This window comes from Gigantopelta aegis, chromosome 10 (assembly GCF_016097555.1).
Source record: "Gigantopelta aegis isolate Gae_Host chromosome 10, Gae_host_genome, whole genome shotgun sequence".
NCBI lineage: Eukaryota > Metazoa > Mollusca > Gastropoda > Neomphalida > Peltospiridae > Gigantopelta > Gigantopelta aegis.
Window position 1 is genome coordinate 73,157,980 of NC_054708.1, and position 21,670 is coordinate 73,179,649.

Below are 21,670 nucleotides of genomic sequence, written 5' to 3' on the forward strand. Positions count from 1 at the left end.
TAAATGAAACGGCGCTGTGACATATAGTCAAATATTAGTATCATAAGTTTAATAATATTTATTTCATGATAATACAGTTTTCCAGTACTTGTGGCAGGGCGGAAATTAGCTTAGTCGGTTGAGTGCTCGCCTGAGTTACTTGCGTCGCAGGATCGAACCACCTCGGTGGATCCATTCAACTGATCAGTAGGCTTTTACTCGTTACAACCAGTGCACCACAACTGGTCAAAGGTCGTGGTCTGTGCTTTCCTGTCTGTGGGAAAGTGCATAAAACTGCCTTGCTATAAAGGTACAATGTTGCGGGTTTCCTCTGATGACTACGTGTCAGAATTACAAACGGTTTGCTACCCAACATGTGCGCCTGTGGTGTCCTTAATTAAAACAAACTTTGACTTGTAGACGTTCTTGCAAAAGTGTGGGTCTCGAGGTAGTGGAGGAACCTGTAAAAAAGAAGAACGGTAGTTTCCGGGGAGATAACCAGAGACGGATAAAATAATCATACGTTCATCTTAGAAGTAGAAATCTCATTTGTTTTAAATAACTAACACTGTGGTGTACTTTAAACATCCTTATTCTCACTGTAGATCGGCTTTTATAATCGGTTTGTCAAAACATTGTTATATTAACGAGTTAAAATTAGCTGGGACGTAGAACTGTACTAGTAGAATCAGTAACCAGTCATTTCGTACCATAGGCCCGGGCCGCATAGTCATTTTGTACACAATTTTAACAGTTCGTACCCTGGTCATTTCGTACCATAGTTATTTAGGTATAATATCCGCCCGGTCCCCTCCGTTATTATTTTTAGTTAGGGTTAGGGGTTAGGGTTAATATCCGCCCGGTCCCCTCCGTTATTATTTTTAGTTAGGGTTAGGGGTTAGGGTTGGGGTTGGGTTTAAGGTTAGGGTTAGGGGAGGGGGGGACCGGGCGGATATTTTTTCGTTATTTAGTCATTTGGTACCAAGTCATTTGGTACCATGGTTATTTCGTACCATATCTGTTTGGTCATTTCGTACCTCAATCATTTATTGTGCAGCTTAGGCAGAGAATCTGTTGACAGTGGGCTAAGGACGTAGGCCTATACAGTGTTTCTGCCAGAAAGAAAATTTTGGGTATCGTATTGTGCTATGGAATTGAATGCAACAAGAGTCAACTGGGGGTATGGGGGACCTTCCCCAGAAAGAAAATAGGTTAAGTTTAGGGTTAGGGTTAAGAAAATCATACAGTAATGATAAGAGTAATTTATTTTGTAAAAAGGTTAACTTAAAAAAATAATATCTGCCAAAACATTTGGCTATGGCGCCATACCCGTTTTACCCTCTGATATATAAGATGGGGTGGGGGGGGGGGGTGTGTGTGTGTCTCGTATCATATGACATATGAAATGATCATCAGTGCCATGGGTTACTTGTCAGTTCGTCTTAAAAATAAACTACCACCTTCATGTGGCAATATACATATGTTCAGAAAAGTGAATTCAATAGGGTAAATGGTCACTGAAACACATTTCATCGTTAATTTACTTCTCTTATTCATTTAAACCTTTATTCAGAAGTGGCATACAATGACAAAAATAAGATACCGAGTACGAAATCACTATGGTACAAAATGACCAAACATTATGGTACGAAATGACCAAAGCTCTATGGTATGAAATGACTATGGTTCGAAATGACCATAAACTATGGTACAAAATGACTAGTAACCGGTAGTACGTGCAAACCTTGTTTAAGTTGTTAGTATGTTACATACCCTATATATGTAGCTGGTATTCAAAACTTGTGGCACCATGTTTCAAACGTTTCTCAACCGAAATAATGCAACAAATGGACACACAAACCAAAAATGTATAACCTACTGATACCAGAAAAAAATGTATAACCTAATGATACCAGAATTTTCTTTTACGAGAACAGTAGCGTCCATGCAGGGTTTTAATATATGACTGGTACTTATCTTTGCTATACAAATCGGAAAACACAGGTTTAATAGACATCTTCGAAGACGTACCAATCCGATCAAAATTCTTTGCCTGTTTAATTTATTATTAATTAGAAACAGTCCACTTTTGTAAGGTAATAGATCACAACGTCTGATAAGGATAACTCATTTATACTGTTCATATAGTTATGGGATTGAATTAAATAGTGGCTTCTGTAGCCTACACAAATGAACTCGTTACGGAAATCAGTGAAGTCGGTAAAATTGTCTCGATTAGTTCATAACTGTTAGCCTACAAAGCTTACGTAAGGTCCCGAAAAAAGCAATCGTGTAATTTTATACTTTCTTTAATTTTTTTTTACAAAATTAGACGGAATACTAAAAAGAAGGAAAAGAAATGATAATAGGTATGTAGGAATAAGCCTAGGTATTTTTTTTATGTCTATTATTTTTCTTTTTTATCTTTAAAAAAAAAATCAAATAAAACTTCATTTAAATATTTGTATTTCAGCCAGAGGTTAATAAATGTGCATATATTATTTAGATATGTATATATGTACACACTATAGTAACAGTAATCAATGATCATTTCCGACTATTTAATTTTTTTTTCGTTTGTTAGAAAGTCACAAAGCATGTGACTGGAACATGATTTGATGCGCAGTAGTCTGTGGCATATTGACCAATCAGAGCTATCGGGGTCAGATTATTTTTTACTCTTGGAATTCTGCACACACACGTTGGTCTACTTGACAACTTATTACGCATTGATGATGGTGTCTAAAATTATGTTTTTTTTTTTAAATTATCTTTATTGTGGCATCCCACCTTTGGAATAAATCCTTTGCAATGACAGATTTTTTTTTAGAGTTTGTGTATTTTGTTATTAACAACATTGGGGCCGTTCTAGATCAATGAAATAATGCCGTCAGACCTGTTCATAACTTGTAGCGGTAGGTTAAATGACGTGTTACAAAATGTTGAGGAGGAAGATTGGTTGCGTAATTATTGAATTAAAAATGTCACGTGAATGTCAATGTCCCAACTAACACTATCAACTAAGTCATTATTTTTTTTTAATGTTTTAATAAGTCAGTAGTACACACCTGAGATGCTTGGGTTGTAGTTCATGAACCATCTCCTCGGAACCAGTGTTTTTTTTCCTATCCCAACTATCCTAATCATGTTCGTTGTACATAATAATCAAATTCAAGACAAGTTGATTCCTATATATGTTTAACTACATGTTCATCAAACTATCTAACACTGAAAAGGTATATATATAATTGTGTGCATCAAATTATCTGAATAGTACATATTGTAATTAAAAAATCAAATGGTCTGCATCAGTGTATACATGAAATAATTATATTTCTATAGTACTACTCCTGAAACTTATTAATAAACTATAAACCATTCCTGAAAAGGAAAAGAAGTCAGACTACACTAATGAACCAAACAACATAAAATTAGAAGAAAACATTATTGGTTTATTAGTTCATTTTTGCAACATATGTCTCTACATTTACATGTACCAATTACTAAATTAATAAATGCTTGATTTTCACTCGCCTTAGCATTTTCACAAGTGCAATTTTTCACTTGCCTAAGTGCACCACGACTGGTATATCAAAGGCCGTGGTATGTACCACCCTGTCTGTGGGATGGTGCATATAAAAGATCCTTGCTGCTAATTGAAAAGAGTAGCCCATGAAGTGGAGACAGCGGGTTTCCTCTCTCAATATCTGTGTGGTCCTTAACCATATGTCTGATGCCATATAACCGTAAATAAAATGTATTGAGTGCGTCGTTAAATAAAACATTTCTTTCTTTTTCTTTTTGTCGTAGATTTATGTTCATGTGCAAAACTAGGTTTACAATGTTTTGTGAAATTGGGCCCAGATCAACAAGGCTAAGTCATTTAATTTTATGATTTTCATGCCTCTGTTAGAATTTGTGTTCATTTGTTTTGATTTGCAAGAGGTATGCTGCAGTTTTATGCCCCAACTGTAGTGAATAGCAGACCATCCATTCAGAACAATTTTTTTTTTTTTTGAGTGTATAAATTGTTTTAATTAATACTGTAGATCCTGAAATTAATGTATCCCTAAATTAATGCGAGTGACAGTAGGCAGACTAAAATGCGACATGAAATTAATGCGAGTAGCCTCTCTTTGAAATATTAACTTTCTTAACAGTAACACCACATGTCTGTGTACTTTTCAGTTAAATCCAAGTTACAAGTGTCTTCAATGAGATAAACTCTCAAACATGTCTGTGTACACATCAATTAACCTGTTTAGTCCCTATTGTTTTTGATGATATCAACTCAAAGCATATGTTTGCGGCAATCATTTACGTAGTGTGTATAGTTACCTAAATCTAGCTAAACATCAGGATTCATGTACCATCGTGTCGACTTTTGACAGTGTGACCAAAGACCCTGCAATCGTCACATGTGGCTGGCAGTTTCCTGGACTATTGGACAGTTAGTCTGTAGTGCTGCAACGATAAACCAGTATACCACGGTAATTGATCAGCTCGATACGGCCCGTGGTACAGTTTTGCAACTTTTGCGTATCGCGATTTTTACACACTATTTTTTCCTTGTATCTTATTTGACTTGAAATAGGCAAACAAACAAACAAAAAACCCATCATTTTATTAATTGGTGATGACAGGAAATATAACAATCACGTCAAGCATAGTTGGCTTACTTGTTGGCATAAGAAGTGATAGCTCGGTTATATTTGGTTTTAACTTCTAAACAAAATGTGTTAAAAGTCCCAATAAAAATAACCAGTTAACGATAATTACAAATAAATGTTTTGTTACTTACACATTATTATTCATTGTTCATTTACGTTGGAATGTAGCTATGGCTATCATCTTCAAAGAAATAAACCAACAAGTGAGAATTGCACTTCGCTGTTTTTTCATGAATTCGGAATACTTCGGCCGATCGTTCAAAACACCTCGGCCAATAACCTCTGGTTCGGTCGATCTGCCGAAACATTGTGAGGCGACTCAATATGTACATTTTCGTGTCATGCACGCATCAACAAAAAAGCCTGATAGTAAGGATTTCTGAATGTGACAATTTATGAATTGTTTTGACACCATCACACCGGTTTTCTAGTACTAGTAGACTAGTAGTGTTAAAAAATAAAAATGACCAAGAAGAAAAGTATGCTAATAAATGTTGTGGTTTATATAATCATTTACAATGTAGGTCTATGATGGAATCAGTATTACAAATATTTTGATTTATATACTTATAGTTTTTTGAGGGTTGTGTTTTAATAATGTGGGAAACATACAAAACAGAATTAAATGGGTAATATTATTAATGCGAATAACATGAACTCACATTTTTCGCATTAATATTATGATTGCATTATTTCAAACTATTCTCTGTAATGAATACATTGTATTGTCTGTCTGTATTGTCACTACCCCTGCACATGCTGTAACCTCACCGTGGTGCAGGGGTGTAACATTCTCTTTGACAATGGCCAATACAGCACAAATTGAAATTTTGAGTAAAAGTCAATATCTATCTGTGATACATGCATTTGTATTTTTGCACAGTTCTTTACACTGTTTTTATTTAAATTTAGAATTTTTGTATTGATGTTGATCATCACCTTATTTGTTTGCATTACCATAGTTTGACACCCAATAGCCGATGTATTTTTCATGCTGGGGTGTCGTTAAACATTCATTCATTCATTGTATTGTCACTAGGCCAACTCTGGGTAAGAAGAAAATTTCGCCAAATTAACTATTAAACTTAAAAAATGACATAAGACCAGTTATTTTGTAATAAAATTTCAATTATTGCATGAAATATATTTTGCCAAGTAAAAATATAATTTGCTAAATGCTTTTAAAATTTGAAATTGACGAATTTGGTGAATGCCAGACCTAGCCCTGAATTGACATCAAGTGTTGTTAACGATGATGATAAAATGTATCATTTGAACAAACTACAGTAATTGGAGGAAAACATTTACTGTGAGCGAGCAATGTGTGTGTGGGGTTTGTTTTTAACATGTACTATCCCATAGAGCTACTGGATTTGCATTGGTCACTAATCCGATGTTAAAAAGCACTTATCCCTGGGTTTCGGGTTAGCAGATTTGTTGAATTCTGGGAAAAAGAAGTGAACTGACTTCATTTAACAAACTGAATTTTTCCTTAAAATAAAACATTAATCAAAGTGTTAGTCCACAGCATATATTTTAGAAACATATATTTTTTCACATAGAGGCTTTAAAAATTGAAAATGATGAACTGTGCTTGCGCAAAAAGGTTATTTTTTCAAATCGTATATGTGCCTGAACTAGTTACAAACTAAAAATACTGGATAGTGTTATACTTTAGTTTAAAAAATAGATTCCGTTGTTGATTTTTTTCATTAACTAATTGGAATATATTTTATTTCATGTACTGCAAGTGAAAATATAGAATATTCTTTTCATAAGTACTATTGTATTCGTGTTTTTGTCGTTAGCCGAACGCAGTTTGGGACGTTGATAGCACATGACTCAATATGATAAAGTTAAGGGAGCAATTAATCACTCCCTAATTTTGTTTTTCATGGTGAGGTCATATTAAATCCACAGTGATCTTAATTATCAGGCAGTCTAATATATTTTCAACTGTTACAGCTGTTTTTGTTTTTTAATCCCATGCATATTGCTTACGTCTTGCTTACACTTAGTTATTATCAATTTTGAAAATCCCAACAATGTTTTTGGTTGTACAGTTATGTGTTCTATTCTACATGCAGGGCTTCAAGAATTTTTATAAAATCCACTAGCCATAGGATCAGTGATTTTAAAAATGTACTAGCCACGATTAAAAATTCACTAGCCCTACTTTACTTTAAGTTAATACAATTTTGCTAATCGTATATATAACACATTAGCCCGAGTACTCTGACTGTAAGAGAGCTAGACGGACATTTGGACATAAATACGCTCTCATTACAGTCAGAGACCAAGCTATGTATTTTTTTGGCAATTCCCGACAACCAAAAAGTTGGCAAAGATTTCCGCTCTAATACCACAACAATCCTATGTTTGACGTCAAATACCTTTACATCGATCATTTTCGAGTTAACTGATTAAAAAAAATTCCACATATTAATCACTAATACACATACTACAGAAAGAAATCCGACTGCACCCACATTCAGCTACACTTCGTGACACTCCATCGCAAGAATTACAAAGCTCAGTGACGTAGATCATGTGATCGCCCACTGGGAGATTCTGCCTTGTGCAACAGTTACAGGGGCCGTCTCATACCAAGCGACGTTACAACATGGAAGAGTTGGCTAATGGTTTCCTCTCTAACACAGTGATAAAATTACCAAATATTTGACATCCAATAGCCGATGATTAATGAATCAATGTGCTGTAGGTAGTACTAAACCAAATAACTTCCAGCTGGGTCAAAGTTGGAGCTGCACCCAACTTTTGATAGAGAAGTGAACACCACAAGTCCTGTGATTGGTTATAAATGTGAGTGTGTTGGTTGTAAAAAAGATTAGTTTCATCTGGGCTAAAAATGTATGCAATTTTATTTCATCTAGTACCACTGTGTCAAGTAGCCTTGTGCTTGGAACATGTATGGGGTACATGTAAAAAAACAGTACTCAAATTTTGTGTGGAACTAGGGTAGTCATAGACGCTACCTGTTATCTCAGAAATGAGCAGCTTGACACCCATTTTTTTCTTATTCACTTTAAGGGTGAGGGGTAGTAGTATTTATATCCGTGGCATTTATGTCGATTGATACGTTGCAGGTAGGAGTTTTAGCCACATATGTTACTATTGTCATCTAGTGGATTTGATTTGGTAGTATACACCCTGTAGTGGTGTTGTTACACAAAACAAACTTTTTTTGGTGATTGTCGGGCACTTGTCGTTTTGAGACGGCCCCTGGAAGATGGAATGGCTGAGTGGGTGATCATGTGATGCATCGTCATGATATAGGTCGACTAACTTAGAATTCTGCTATCCGGAGTTTGCCGAAGCTTAGCTGAATGTGGGTGCTGTCAGGTTTCTTTCTGTGGTGTGTGTATTAGTGATTAATATCTGAATTTCTTTTAATCAATCAACTCGAAAATGATCGATGTAAAGGTATTTGACGTCAAACATAGGATTGTTGTGGTATTAGAGCGGAAATCTTTGCCAACTTTTTGGTTGTCGGGAATTGCCAAAAAAATACATAGCTTGGTCTCTGACTGTAATGAGAGTGTATTTATGTCCAAATGTCTGTCTAGCTCTCTTACAGTCAGAGTACTCGGGCTACTGCAACATTTGACCTTTTTTACACTAGCTATCAGGCATGACAGTATTAGTTATTGACTAGCCCAATATTGAATATGACTAGCCATGGGAGTGGGGCTACCATAATGAAGAAACCCTGCTACATGTATGCTTCTCTTACACGTGCATGTACATTTGTGTGTGTATGTATGTTGTCTTTTTGTTTTATTTTGGTGCACCTTTGTCATCAGTATATTTATATATTCACCTACATTACCGTATTTCAGTAGATTCAACTAGTATATATATGCAGTAATTGAAATATTTTTTTTCAGTGTGATATTTTACTTTTTCAGATTCAATTTAAAATGATTGAAATTACATGCAATGATCGACTTGGAAAGAAGGTGCGTGTTAAGTGCAAGTATCCTTTGTGGTCAAGTGTCCTATGACCTGTCAGTTCACGTACAACAACAAATGCAAGATTCATGGTAAAATGGCTCGTACTTTGTAAATCGATGGCTGTAATAGAAATTTGTATACTGGTATTTTATCAGTGACACATGATAGATTAGTGTTATTCTCACTATATCCATAAACAGCATTCTTATGGCACATTAATTTTTTACCGCTAAAATTGTGCATCTGGTGTGTTGTTAAACCATTCATTCATTCATTCATTCATTCATTCATTCATTCATTCTTATAATTGGGCACTAAGACACGCCAATTTTTTTATTCTAAGTTTAAAACTAACCCTAAAAGTAAATAGATAACGTTCATATGGAACAAATAATTGGGACCCAGTCTTTTGGGTTCATTGAAATTAAATTGTAGGTGGAATATTACTTTTTGAAATTTTTATGTCCAGGAATCTCATGACACCTGAGAGAAGTTCTAGAAGTACCATAATGGACCATGATGAAGTGTTGTGTGTGTGTTTTAACTTGTATTTTCTGTGTTGTTGTCTTTCACTTGTTTAATTATATAATGGTTATTCCTTAACTTGAGTTAGTCTTGATGATACCATTGGAGATTTGAAAAAGTTGATTGCAGCCCAAACAGGGACAAGATATGACAGAATAGTTCTTAAAAAATGGTAAGAGTTGAATTGTTTTTAAAAGATTTTTTTCATTAAACTGTTGGTGGCAGAATTGACTTGATATGCCTTCAGATTTCATGGAAATGATCATTTCTGGTTCCGTGTCGGTAAAATCACTTAACTGAAATTTTGTTTCCCATGATTATTATATTGTTGATTGTTATATAAAACAGTGTCTGATGAGTTCCCATGATCACAAGGCACGGAATGAAAAAAATGTTTTCCATGAAATTTTAAATCCTATGGCCTGTGAAGGTCACTTTGAGAAATTACAGAAACATTTATCTATTTATCTACAGATTCTACACTTGTATCAGGATTTCTGCCAGAGGGTAAAACGGGTATGGCATCACACCAACAAGTTTAGCAGATGTTATTTTTTTAAAGTTAAACTTTTGACAAAATTAATGATTATCATTACTGCATGGTTTTCTTAACCGTAGCCCATTTTCTTTCTGGGGGCCTCCCCCCACCCTACCCTCTGTTGACAATGTAAATATTCCATTACATAGCGCCATACCCAAACATTTCTTTCTGGCAGAAAGCCTGTGTATCTGTTTACATGTACTTGGCTTTACTCAATCATCAACCATGTATTATTTAATGGGTTAAATGAGCAGTACTTCGGGAATATTCTGAACATCAAAGTAACCATGTATCTCAAACCATGAGGTCAGATCAGCTTACATGTAATATGTGAAAATCTAAAGATAATATGAAAATTAATATTTGAACACTTTGAAAAGCAGCTAACAGGCAACATACAGTATTCAGTGCACCGACATTTACTCTTTACCTTACTGGCACCGACATTTACTCTTTACCTTACTGGCACCGACATTTACTCTTTACCTTACTGGCACCGACATTTACTCTTTACCTTACTGGCACCGACATTTACTCTTTACCTTACTGGCATAAGCAAACAAAATTACAGATTTACTATTACTATTTAGTTTTATGGTGTTCTAAAGCAGTGTATAGGTGAGTATGAAAGAGAGAAGATTTCAACTAAGACAAAATGGTTGAAAGTTTCACCATAATACAGTATGTTATTGAGAGAGAAGATGTGGTTTCGAAGTGGAGGTACATCCACATTTGTGAAGTGTATTTTTAAACATTTTGTGTTGTGTATTTTCAGGTACACGATATTTAAAGACCACGTGACCCTTGGTGATTGTATCCTTTGTAATCATGGTTTGAAGCCAACTGTGGTCATTAAAATTATTGTGGAATTCCCATCTGGAAACCAAAATATTTAAATAAATAGTAAATAGGTTGGGGCAGGATTTAGCTCAGTTGGTTGAGTGCTTGCGTTGCAGGATCGAACCACCTCGGTGGATCTATTCAACTAATTAGGGTTTTCTTGTTCCAACCAGTGCACCACAACTGATAAAAAGCCGTGGTATGTGCTTTTCTGTCTGTGGGAGAGTGCATATAAAACACCCCTTGCTGCATTAGGAATAATGTAGCGGGTTTCCTCTGCTAACTACGTGTCAGAATTACCAAATATTTGACATCCAATGGCTGATGATTACTTAATCAATGTGCTCTAGTGGTGTCATTAAGCAAAACAAAAGAAACTAACTTTTGTTTACGACTAACGAATCCTTTTTGATGACTAAAATTACTTATTAAAAATAATTTCCTGTTTAGAATATTTTTATCTGTATAAACACTGTATTTGTTGTTGTTATACTGTTTGTATTAGCACAAACCTGATTTTATCTTCCAGTAAATTCGTACATATAAAAAAATATAGGTCATGAAGAAAATCAACAATGACTGCTTCTGATATTAGCACACCGGTATCCTAAACATGAAAATATATTTATTATGTATTTTAATTGTCAAAAAGGCTCTTGTTAGTTGGAAACATCTTAAAATGGCTGCAGACCATTGATGCGTGTACTAGTAGTTCAAGCTAGCCTGACAAGAACGGGACAAGTCACTTATCCCGACAAATGATTACGGCAGAAGTGATGGCAATTCTATGTATTTATAAATTATTAACCAGTTATTTCCTCGTAATTTTTGTTTATTGTTTTTTTTATTAATACACATTAATGAGGTATATTATTGTCAAAATTCTGTTGTGTGTGTGTAGGTCAGTCGTAGAGTGCATGCTTGATGTGCAGTCGGTCTTGGATCGATCCCTATTGGTGGGCCCATTAGGCTATTTTTCTTTCCAACCCTAGCACCACGACTGGGATAATGCATATAATAGATCCTTTGCTATTAATGGACAAATGTAACAGGTTTCCTCAAAATTACCAAATATTTGACATCCAATAGCCGATGATCAATGTGCTCTAGTGGTGTCGTTAAACAAAACAAACTTTCATTTTTTCAATAAAATTCAGACAAAATAGTAAAATGGTAAGTATGTATTATGCTGATACAGTTTAATAAACCTTTTTTACCATCATATGACATGGTTTGTAGATTAAGTCCTGGATTGCACTAAAAAAAAGGTCATGAAAAAGTCTTTGAAAAAATTGTGGAATTTGCTTGGTAAACAAGTGTATGAACCGTGATTAACAACTGTTGCTAGTCAAGATTTCAAAAACAAAATATTGCCTGAATATACATGTTAATCCTTAACTTGGCTTTCAGATGAAATACATGATGGAATGAACTTGGAGTTGTATTATCAGTGATGTGACATCCACAGCAATACATAAACATTTGTTCATCTCATTATGGAATTTACCATTTGTCAAGCAACTTTGGCTTGTGTATCACATGTGAAATGATGCGGATGACCGTTTAATGCCATTTCTGCATGGCTACTGCAAACTATTTCACCTTCAAAGAATAGCAATAATAAATTTCACCAACATGTTTCATTATTATGGGGATAAGATATTAATGTTATTTTATAACACATCCTCACCATACTCGTATGTTTAAACCACATGATTACAGTGGACACCTGTTAAAAAACAAAAAGTGACGATTTGGAGAGACTGTACAATGAATGTGATTACACACACAGTGAGTGTATTCTGCTGTGTTGGAGAAAATGTGCTGTATTCTGTTAAACAGACTCTCTGAGTTTTCTGCTGTTATAACATGTTTCCATGTAAGAGCATTTGTAATTACTAAAAATATTACAGTAAAATGCATTCATTTTCTTGTTTAGTTTATCACTGTTCTTTTGTATACGGTGTTCTTGTCGTGCTAATGCTTCTAATAGCTCAAACGGAATTTTACCTCCCAATAATTTTATACATACGAACAAATGAATAATTAGAAAGTAAAAGAAGTTTGAGCTATTAGATATTAGGATCACTGAAATCACAAATGACATTGTTTATAAGGAAACGTATTTAATAAGTAATTTGTTTTGTATTTAAAAAGACTTATTGGTAAGTAATATACAATGGCAGCAAACTCGGGTCAGTGCCTGTACGTAGGCATGCACATACATCATTCTATGCCTATTTTCTCACTTAACATTCATTCTAATTAATTGGGCTGTCTATCATTTCTACTTGTCTTCATATCGTTTTTGAAATAAACGCCGATACAAACTAGTCTCTATGGCGTGAAAATCTGTTTATAAATATTTGCCTTCTGCAAATACAAAAAAAAACCCATCTCTTGTTATTCGGTTTATCCTCGATTTATGTGAAAGAACATGTAGTTTATTGCTTTGTATATAGTTTATTTTTTATATGGCAATACATTTACATGTAGAAAGTGAATTAACAAATAAGTTTTAGATAGAAAGTTTTAAGAAATATTAATCACAATGACACTTGAAATTTGTTCGCAATTACAAGTATGGATATGGTGATCAAAAGAAATACTGTTTGTATTAGGTTATATCCCATTTACATCCACTCTTCCGATACCTGTGGGTGAATTAACTAGTTCTTTGGCAATTATGTATTTGTGAAATATACATTCGTTATTCATTCTGTAATTTACTGTTGTTTCTTTTTCTTTTAAAACGAGTGTTGCTAAGATGTGGTTATAATCACATGTTCGTTTAACGACACACCATATCACTTCTACACTAAAAAGGGGCATATCATCTATTAATTTCGTCTAATTTGCATAGTGAGCAAGTTTGTCATTTTATACACTGCTGTTCTCTATCATGACCAAATTGGACCGGAAATACAAAATATCCGTGTATGTTTCACCTGTAATATTTAACATTTAATTTTTCAGCGCTTTGTAATTTGTTATTGTAAGTGGGTGTTTGCTAAGACGAATGTTACAAAACAATTGGTGTGTAGTGTGTATTCCGCCGTAAAAAATAAGACTATACTGAATAGCATCATAATTCACTAATCTCTCGCAACTTTGCGACCTCGCAGTGCAGTGCTAAAATACATGCAAGGACGGTGCAGTGTATGGTCAGGTCAGAGGGTTTTACGTGCATATTCGGAGCAAGATGTAGCGCACGCCTGTGATGTGTACAGGTGCCGGTCTCGGCTGGCTCCTCTGTCCATCACAGGAAAAGGGTTGGGGTGGGTGGGAGAGAAGATCGCCCGCATTGGCAGGTGCAAGAGATCACCAGCAGCCCGACCGAGGTCTGAAAGAATTTGGGCGTTTTTCTGAACGGTCTGTCAAAAAATAAAGGGGCGATGAAGTGTTGCTTAAGTAAGCTTAAAAGAGATTTGTGAATTAGGTCATCAACTTTGAAGTTCTCCCCAACTTTAAATATGTAGCGCCGAACTTACAAAGCCTGTTTTTGACTTATACGCGGGTAACTACATGCATTTACAATGCTTAAACACCTTCGCTTATGGGAAACAGGCTTCGTAAATTCGGTCCTTGAAGTTTAATACTGCCCTGATAAGATGTATGTGTAACTAGATTTGTTATAAATTGTCCTTTTCGTCTGACCAATGAATTCATGTGCTTCGTTTTGATTTTGTATTAGGTACTTTTGCCTCGAACTATTCTTAGTATGGCAGTGTTTGTATGGGACTGGAGTAATGTTTAGCTCCCTTTAGTATCTGAATTTCAAAAACCCAAACAATAAAGATACCGCAGAAAGATTAAATTTCAGTGCCAATTATGGTAATGTCTTAAATGGTTTAAAGGGACATTCCCGAGTTTGCTGCAGTTTTTAAGATGTTATCTACTAACAGAGACTTTTTAACGATTGTAATTACATATCAAATATATTTTTCTGCATAAAATATTAGTGGCTGTATATTAAACGTGTTTCTGATAGTTCTAGGTTAAATTTTATTTTATTTCTTAAAATATGTTTTTTTCGTACGTATGAAATTATTTGAAGACAGAATCCAGTTTGGTCTTTTTATAAATATTAAGACGACCAGAAACACTTTGAATATACAGACACTGATATTCTAAACAAGAAAATACATTTAATATGTAAGTTTAATCGTAGACATATTGTATTAGTCGGAAACATCTTACAATGCAGCAAACTCGGGAATGTCCCTTAAGTTAAGGGAGCCAGACAGGTCGTTTTATTAAAACATTTCTCCCAATTGTTGGTGAAACAAGGAAGGAATGAATACAGTTTCTGGATTTTATTAATTCCGTTTACGTTATTAAAAAATAATACAAAACATGGAAATGCAGTAATGTAATAATTTTAATTGTTCATAAAGTATAGTTTCATTCACGGTTCTATGTACACATGGCTATTTACGCGTCATTGAAATATAAAGATATGCATTGTGCAATGCTTGTTGGTTTTGACCATCAACAGGTTTAAAATCCTTCCAATTAATCGTCTTTTATGTTACAAGAGTTAGTGGTCATTGAAACCTTATCTGCTAATTAAAATTGTCCCATATCGCTTTTTAAAAAATAACACATGAACAAAATTATACTGAAATGTTTTAAATTTCGGCCCAACCGGCTCACAACTAGAATGATAGTTCGAATTAGCAAAGGAAACTTTCTTTTAACTATGACTTTGCATATAGTTTCCATGCGGCCTTAAGGGTCATCTATGATTATACTGACCAGGACAGTTTGCAAGGTATATATATATACTGACATTGTTTTCACGGCCTTTATGCTTATTTTAAGTTTTAAAAATTACTTTTATGTTGGATGTACTTTAAATGTATATTGTAAATATACAATAAATGAATTTGTTTGGGTTTTATCATACAGTTATGCTCAATATATAAATCCTTCATGAAACGTGGATGTGATGACAACTTGGCGTTTTACGCTTATGAATAACAGAAAATCATGAGGATACCATATTATCATGTTCTAGTTGACATGTATTATAGTCACAACTGTTTTTGAAACAAACAAAAAAAAGAAGAAAAAAAAGTGTTTTGAATCCCTTTAAGGCATTTCTAAAAAAGAAAAAAAGAAAGAGACGGAGTTAGAAAACTTGACCAATCCACAATCACACAATTAGCGATAAACTTGAGTAGGAATCACAGGGAATCATTCACCTTCGCATGGTTGTGAGCTGTCGTACCTTTTAGTAAGTCGTTTAAATGCACGTGACGATTTAAACGCCCCAATGGTCGGAACTAAGGATTGGTTTCTTGCTAAGGCAACATTTGATTTTAACTTTGCCGCAAGCTTCATCATCTTCTGTAAATCCTCTTTAGAGTTTGTCTTGCAAAAGTCGTCGAAGGCTGTTTCAATCTTTTGCATATCGACGGTGAACGTACTGTATCGTTTGGCAACCAAAGGCGTGATGCCTCTGCTTTTTGCAGAGCTTAACGATTCGCTCGTGGATTCTTCGTGGGGTGGAGGTTTACGATTGAATTCTCTGATTTCTTCAACGAAAGATTTCACTTTTTCAAGCAGTGCACCTTGCATTTCTTCCGCTTGTTTCTCGGCTGTTAAAGTTGCCTCAGATTTTATTGGAAGAGTAATATACCTTTTCTCTCCCAAACTTTCAGGTTCTGTCTTTTGTTTTTCGTCTTGTTTAGGCTTTGATTTCGGTCTTGACAAACCTTCGAAAAATGCCTGTTTTTTGTCCTTTTTCTGGGAAATGGATGGAAGTCTGTAGATTTTGTCATCATCAATTTCTGTTATGAAAAGACCCCTCGACCTTTTGCCGATATGTCTGATCGGGGATGGAGTTTTCGATTTAGTTATTGGTGCTGATTTTATTCTCTGTAACTCTACCTCCGCCATCTGTCTGGCCTCAAAAGCCGACTGCACCCTCTGCTGGGTAAGTTCTCTCTTCCTGCTCGTCAGCTTCTCTCTGTATCTATCCGTCAACCTCCGTTCTAGGGTGTAGTCCTTGATGTAGGACTGAAGCTGTTTCTCAAAGAGGTCTCTGGCTTGCATGTATTTCGTATGAAGCGTCTTGTGCTTGTTGAGCAGCAGCTGACACTGGTTTGGTTTCAGCATCACCTCCACGTTCATCGTGTGGTCCTGCCATGATAGATCCTTCGTTTTCAGAAGCAGTAGAGACATGATGCTATTATTTGGCAGCGATCACCCTACACTCTTTCTTCTTGATGTTTTCTGAAATCACAGTGAAACATTTTCTTTTTTTTATAAATTAATGTATGTATGTATGTATGTATGTATTATACAGTATATGCCTGTCTGTCTGTCTGTCTATCTGTATTAAAGTCGCAACAAACAACGCAGTCAAAGACATTTTTTGTTAGAACATTATAAACACATACAGATGATAATGAATTAAAAGGTGAAGATGCAGTATTTCCCTTTCAATGTGAGACTACTTATAGGTTGCATAGTACCAAAGAAGAGAGTTCCGTGCCAAAGTTCGAGTTCAAATATTTACGGAGTAAAAGCAGCTGTAGGTGTGATTGGTAGTAATATGTGACATTGATTATTTGTGCAAATACTATTATCCATTGACAATAAATAAATACACTTTTATTTGTTATACAGTTGTTATGCAGTATATACCAGAGGTTGAAACTAATGCGGGTACCCCAAAAATGGAACTGCAATTTCCAGCAAAAATGACGGTTGCTATTAAAAACATTAATTAAATCTCTTAAATTATACGTGACCCCCCATTTTCTTGCAGGTAGATTAGATGTGAGGTGCCACACTTTCTATTGCTGTTCTTCCTGGGTGTGTTGATACGCAGCTTATATCAGTTTTATTAGTAAACGTTAACATTATCGACAATAGGAATTGATTTGGTCTATTAGAACCTTGACGGGACTGTGCCCCATGCTTCCTGTCAGTTGAACTATCTCGATATTACCCGATCACGGGGTACACGGAACCTGCAGTGCCCACCGGGTGATCACCCGTCATTTGGGATGGGACGTAGCCTAGTGGTAAAGCACTCGCCTGATGCATGGTCGGTCTGGGGTCGACCCCCGTTCGGTGGACCCGTTGATATATCAATGGTTGTGGTATGTGCTATCTTGTCTGTGGGATGGTGCATATAAAAGAGCACATGCTACTAATAGAACATATAGAGGGTTTCTTCTGCCAAGACTAATATATCAATATTACTAAGACATCCGATGGTCAGTAAATAAATATACTCTAGTGGTGTCTTGAAACAAAATAACCTTTAACTTTCATCCCCCATTTGGGGTCATGCACTCGGGAGACGCCCATAATCTAATCGCACGCGACAAGTGTGTGTGGCTTTACTCCTGCCCATTGAGCCAAACAGTGCACTTACTCTGGGTTGGAGCCGGTACTGGTATGAAAAATTCCCCATGACAGTGCAACTTCACCAAAAATAATTACTCCTTTACTTGATACAGATTAAACATATTTAATTGTGTGTCCAAAGCACATTATCTTGGACTGGCTATTATAGTTATTTAACAGAACTGGGCAATTGAATGTATAACTATTGTCGCTTGCTCAAACAAGAAAGATGCCTTTGTGGATGATTGGGGGCGGGATGTAGTTCGGTGGTAAAGCATTCGCCTGATGCGCGGTCGGTCTGGGATCGATCCCTGTCGGTGGGCCAATGGGCTATTTGTCATTCCAGCCAGGGCACCACAACTACTATATCAAAGTCCGCGATATGTGCTATCCTGACTGTGGGATGATGCATATAAAAGATATCTTGCTGCTACTGGACAAATATAGAAGGTTTCCTCTCTAAGACTATTTCAAAATTACCATATATTGTACATCCGATAGCCGATGATTAATAAATCAATGTGCTCTAGTGGTGTCGTTAAAGAAAAACAGACTTTAAATTTGTTGATGATTTGTGTTTTTCTTAAACTCATGAGTCACGTATCAGTAGTTGCAATACGTTTGTAATCTAATGGCGGTCGATGTCTCAACATTATTTTGTGGTGTCGTTAAACTAAGACAGGAATATGCCTTATCAGCTTCGTTTATAATCGTATTAATATATATTCTCTGAAACGAGACATCAAACAAACAAACACACCCCAACCACCCTTAAAATATAAGAAAGAAAGAAATAAGAAAAGCAAACAACAGGACAATAAGTTCATACTGCGACATGCATTGGGCAAGGCAATGTGTTAGGACCAAGTAACGGATTGAATCAGATTTACATAACCCTGATCCTATAAAAGAAAATCACTGACAATGGAATTTGGTTATGAAAGCGTTGCTTAAAATGTCCTTTAAAAATATTTTATATTTTATTCACAACGTGAAGTAGGACTATACTGTTTTACAGTTTTGTTGACGACTCGTGACATAAATTTTATCTTTGAAAGAAGGTAATTAATAAAATTAATACGATAATTGTGTATCAGTTTAATATTAGGAAAATGTGCAACCGAAATGTAGTGGTTGTGTAACATAGCATATTAATACTACATGTATATAAGAATTTCATCTTACCTTCATTAATCTTATGAAAATAATTGGATCTTTCAGACGTCAACATGTCTATGTTGTTCCTAAATTTAATAGTCTGGTCTATGTTGCTTCCTAATATTAATATAAACAGAGCTCTGCTGGTTGCTGGTACATGTTTGTAACCAAAACAAAGTGCACCTGGGATAAAATATATAAATCTAATTGGACCAGCAGGCGCACAAACAATCGATTATCAAGTTGCTAGTAGGCCTATCGATACATTCTTCTTACTCAAGGATATAGTCAATATTTAATGAGGCTGTCTCACTATTTGGCCTGTAATTAATCAATCCCGTGCACGTTGGCTGGCAAAAGGCAGTTTTACGAGAACAGACGATTGTTACGTTTTACCCGTTGATGTTCGGTCATCTTCGGATGTTATAATTAGTGTACCTGTAAACGTTACGACAGACTGAAGGACAAATGACTGCTTGATTGGTGTCTTTACCTCTTTATCAAAATACCAAGATAAAGCTTTTAATGGTCGTGTTATTCACAGAGTACATGCGCGCCACCAGGATTGTGTTTTTTTTAAAAGATGTGCCATTTATTTGATTTACAACGTGATTATAAGTAGGCCTACATAAGTGTACGGGACGGGGGTCAAGGATAGGGGGCACCCCCACCCCCCAACCCCCGTGGGCGTTTACCATTAAGTTAACTTTGCTATTAAAGGCCTATTGTCACAGACCACTGACCTATTTAATGGTCTAACAAAGTATTACCTAAACAAAAATTATTTGATTTGTGCCTAAATGTACTTTATTCAACCATCTTCATAATCCCCATACTGCATTTATTAATGATATTTTGTAAAAATAATTGAATTATGGCAATGGTCTATAATACAAAAACTAAAATTGCCGAGAGGGTTGACATGGATTTCACTCCATCATGGTTCAGTTAATGTGATGCGATAGCTAGATTTGGTTTCCAACAATTAATGTAATTTTTATTTATTATACATTTTTACAGAAATAAGGTCCTTAAATCCGTGACAGTATGCCTTTAAATTGAAGGTGTAAACTATATACCTGTACATGTAAAGTTAACAAATGACCAATACTCACCGCTGTGTTACGCCAGTACCAACATTCCGTCGTTTACCACATATCCTGGAGGTTCTCTTATCGTGTGGCGTGAAAAGTTGCACTCTGGACGTTACAAGTGTGTTGTCAGGGATTATTTCGTATGGAGTGCCACACACGAATTCCCGCGACTCGTGATTAAAGTGTGCAGTCACCGAAACCGGCAAAGAGCTGCATACCCAGCCATTGGGAGATATTAATCACTGCACTGACCTAGACCACTAACTCGTTCATCTGGGTATAAATAATGCGGATAAGCCAATTGTTACCATGATTGGGATCTGACTTTGTTTCGGCGAATATCAATTTACCCACAGACCGATCCGGTTATTAAAATAAATGGATCTATGATCGGTTCGTTGGTTTCTCAAAGGAATACATTTTATGGCTGTTACCGCTTCGTTATACTATTTAAAGTGCCGAACAATGTTATGTTCATTTGCGACAATGTTGCATTGTCTAAACATAATGGTGACATATTTGGTTCTGTTGATGACGTCTAGTGTTTAAAGGTAGGCTACTCAACGTAAGAATCCAGTCGAAATAAATCTCAAAGATTAAACATGTAAGATGATCAAGGAAGGAAGGGAATGGTTTATTTAACGACGCACTCAACACATTTTATTTACGGTTATATGGCGTCGGACATATGGTTAAGGACCACACAGATTTTGAGGGAGGAACCGCGCTGTCGCCACTTCATGGGCTACTCTTTTCGATTAGCAGCAAGGGATCTTTTATATGTACCATCCCATAGACAGGATAGCACATACCACGGCCTTTAATGTACCAGTCGTGGTGCACTGACTGGAGCGAGAAATAGCCCAATTGAGCGTAAGATGATCAACCCTCCCTCTTCTGCATAGGACGGACCCTGTGTAATGAATGAAACACCAGCACAAGAAATGTTTTCTGCTATTTGGTGTCAATGGTAAGTACCTATAAGAGGTTCCTGTTGGTGCCATAGCCCCCTGCCAAATACGGAAGATCTTCAAGAACCCAAGTCGATAGGAATGTAAGATAAATGTCAACAAGAATAACACATTTTTAATTTAATATATTAAAAAAAAAAATCATTTTATTTTAAAGCAACATATCGGTCTGTATGTCTGTCCACTTCTTCGTCTGATTTACATAAAGTGTAGACTACTGGTCGATATTGGTGATCACTGTTGAAAAGGTGACATTATCGAAAATGAAAATAATGAACAAGGGCAAGTTTTTAATCTAATGCTAGTGTCTGACTGTCAGCTGCCAGCAAAATGTTGGCCAACTTTACGGTTGCGTTGTAGTTTCCTCGACTCCCGACTACATATGAGTGACTACATATGAGTGCGCTCATATTAACAACGTATGAGTTATACGACGAGAATCGAGTTGTAAGAGCGCTCAGATTAACAACTAATTGGTTATACGACGAGAATCGAGTTGTAAGAGCGACCAGACTAGCAACTGGACAGTTTTAGAAGTAGTGACAGCAAAAT

At 35.7% G+C, this 21,670-nt stretch overlaps 1 protein-coding gene across 2 annotated transcripts; it reads right to left on the bottom strand.

The window, feature by feature from the left end:
- Nucleotides 1-14,631: 14,631 nt before the first annotated feature.
- LOC121382836 lies at nt 14,632-20,316 on the bottom strand. Of its 2 annotated transcripts, none has more exons than XM_041512461.1 (2): nt 20,169-20,316; nt 14,632-16,770 (listed from the first exon to the last, which is right to left on the bottom strand). In XM_041512461.1, exon 2 carries the CDS (start codon nt 16,717-16,719, stop codon nt 15,730-15,732), a length of 990 nt encoding a protein of 329 aa, XP_041368395.1. In that variant the 5' UTR covers nt 16,720-16,770; nt 20,169-20,316; the 3' UTR covers nt 14,632-15,729. The 2 variants fall into 2 exon arrangements, with proteins under 2 accessions (XP_041368395.1, XP_041368396.1); XM_041512462.1 differs by lacking the exon at nt 20,169-20,316 and adding an exon at nt 19,081-19,186.
- Between the last annotated feature and the right edge of the window lie 1,354 nt (nt 20,317-21,670).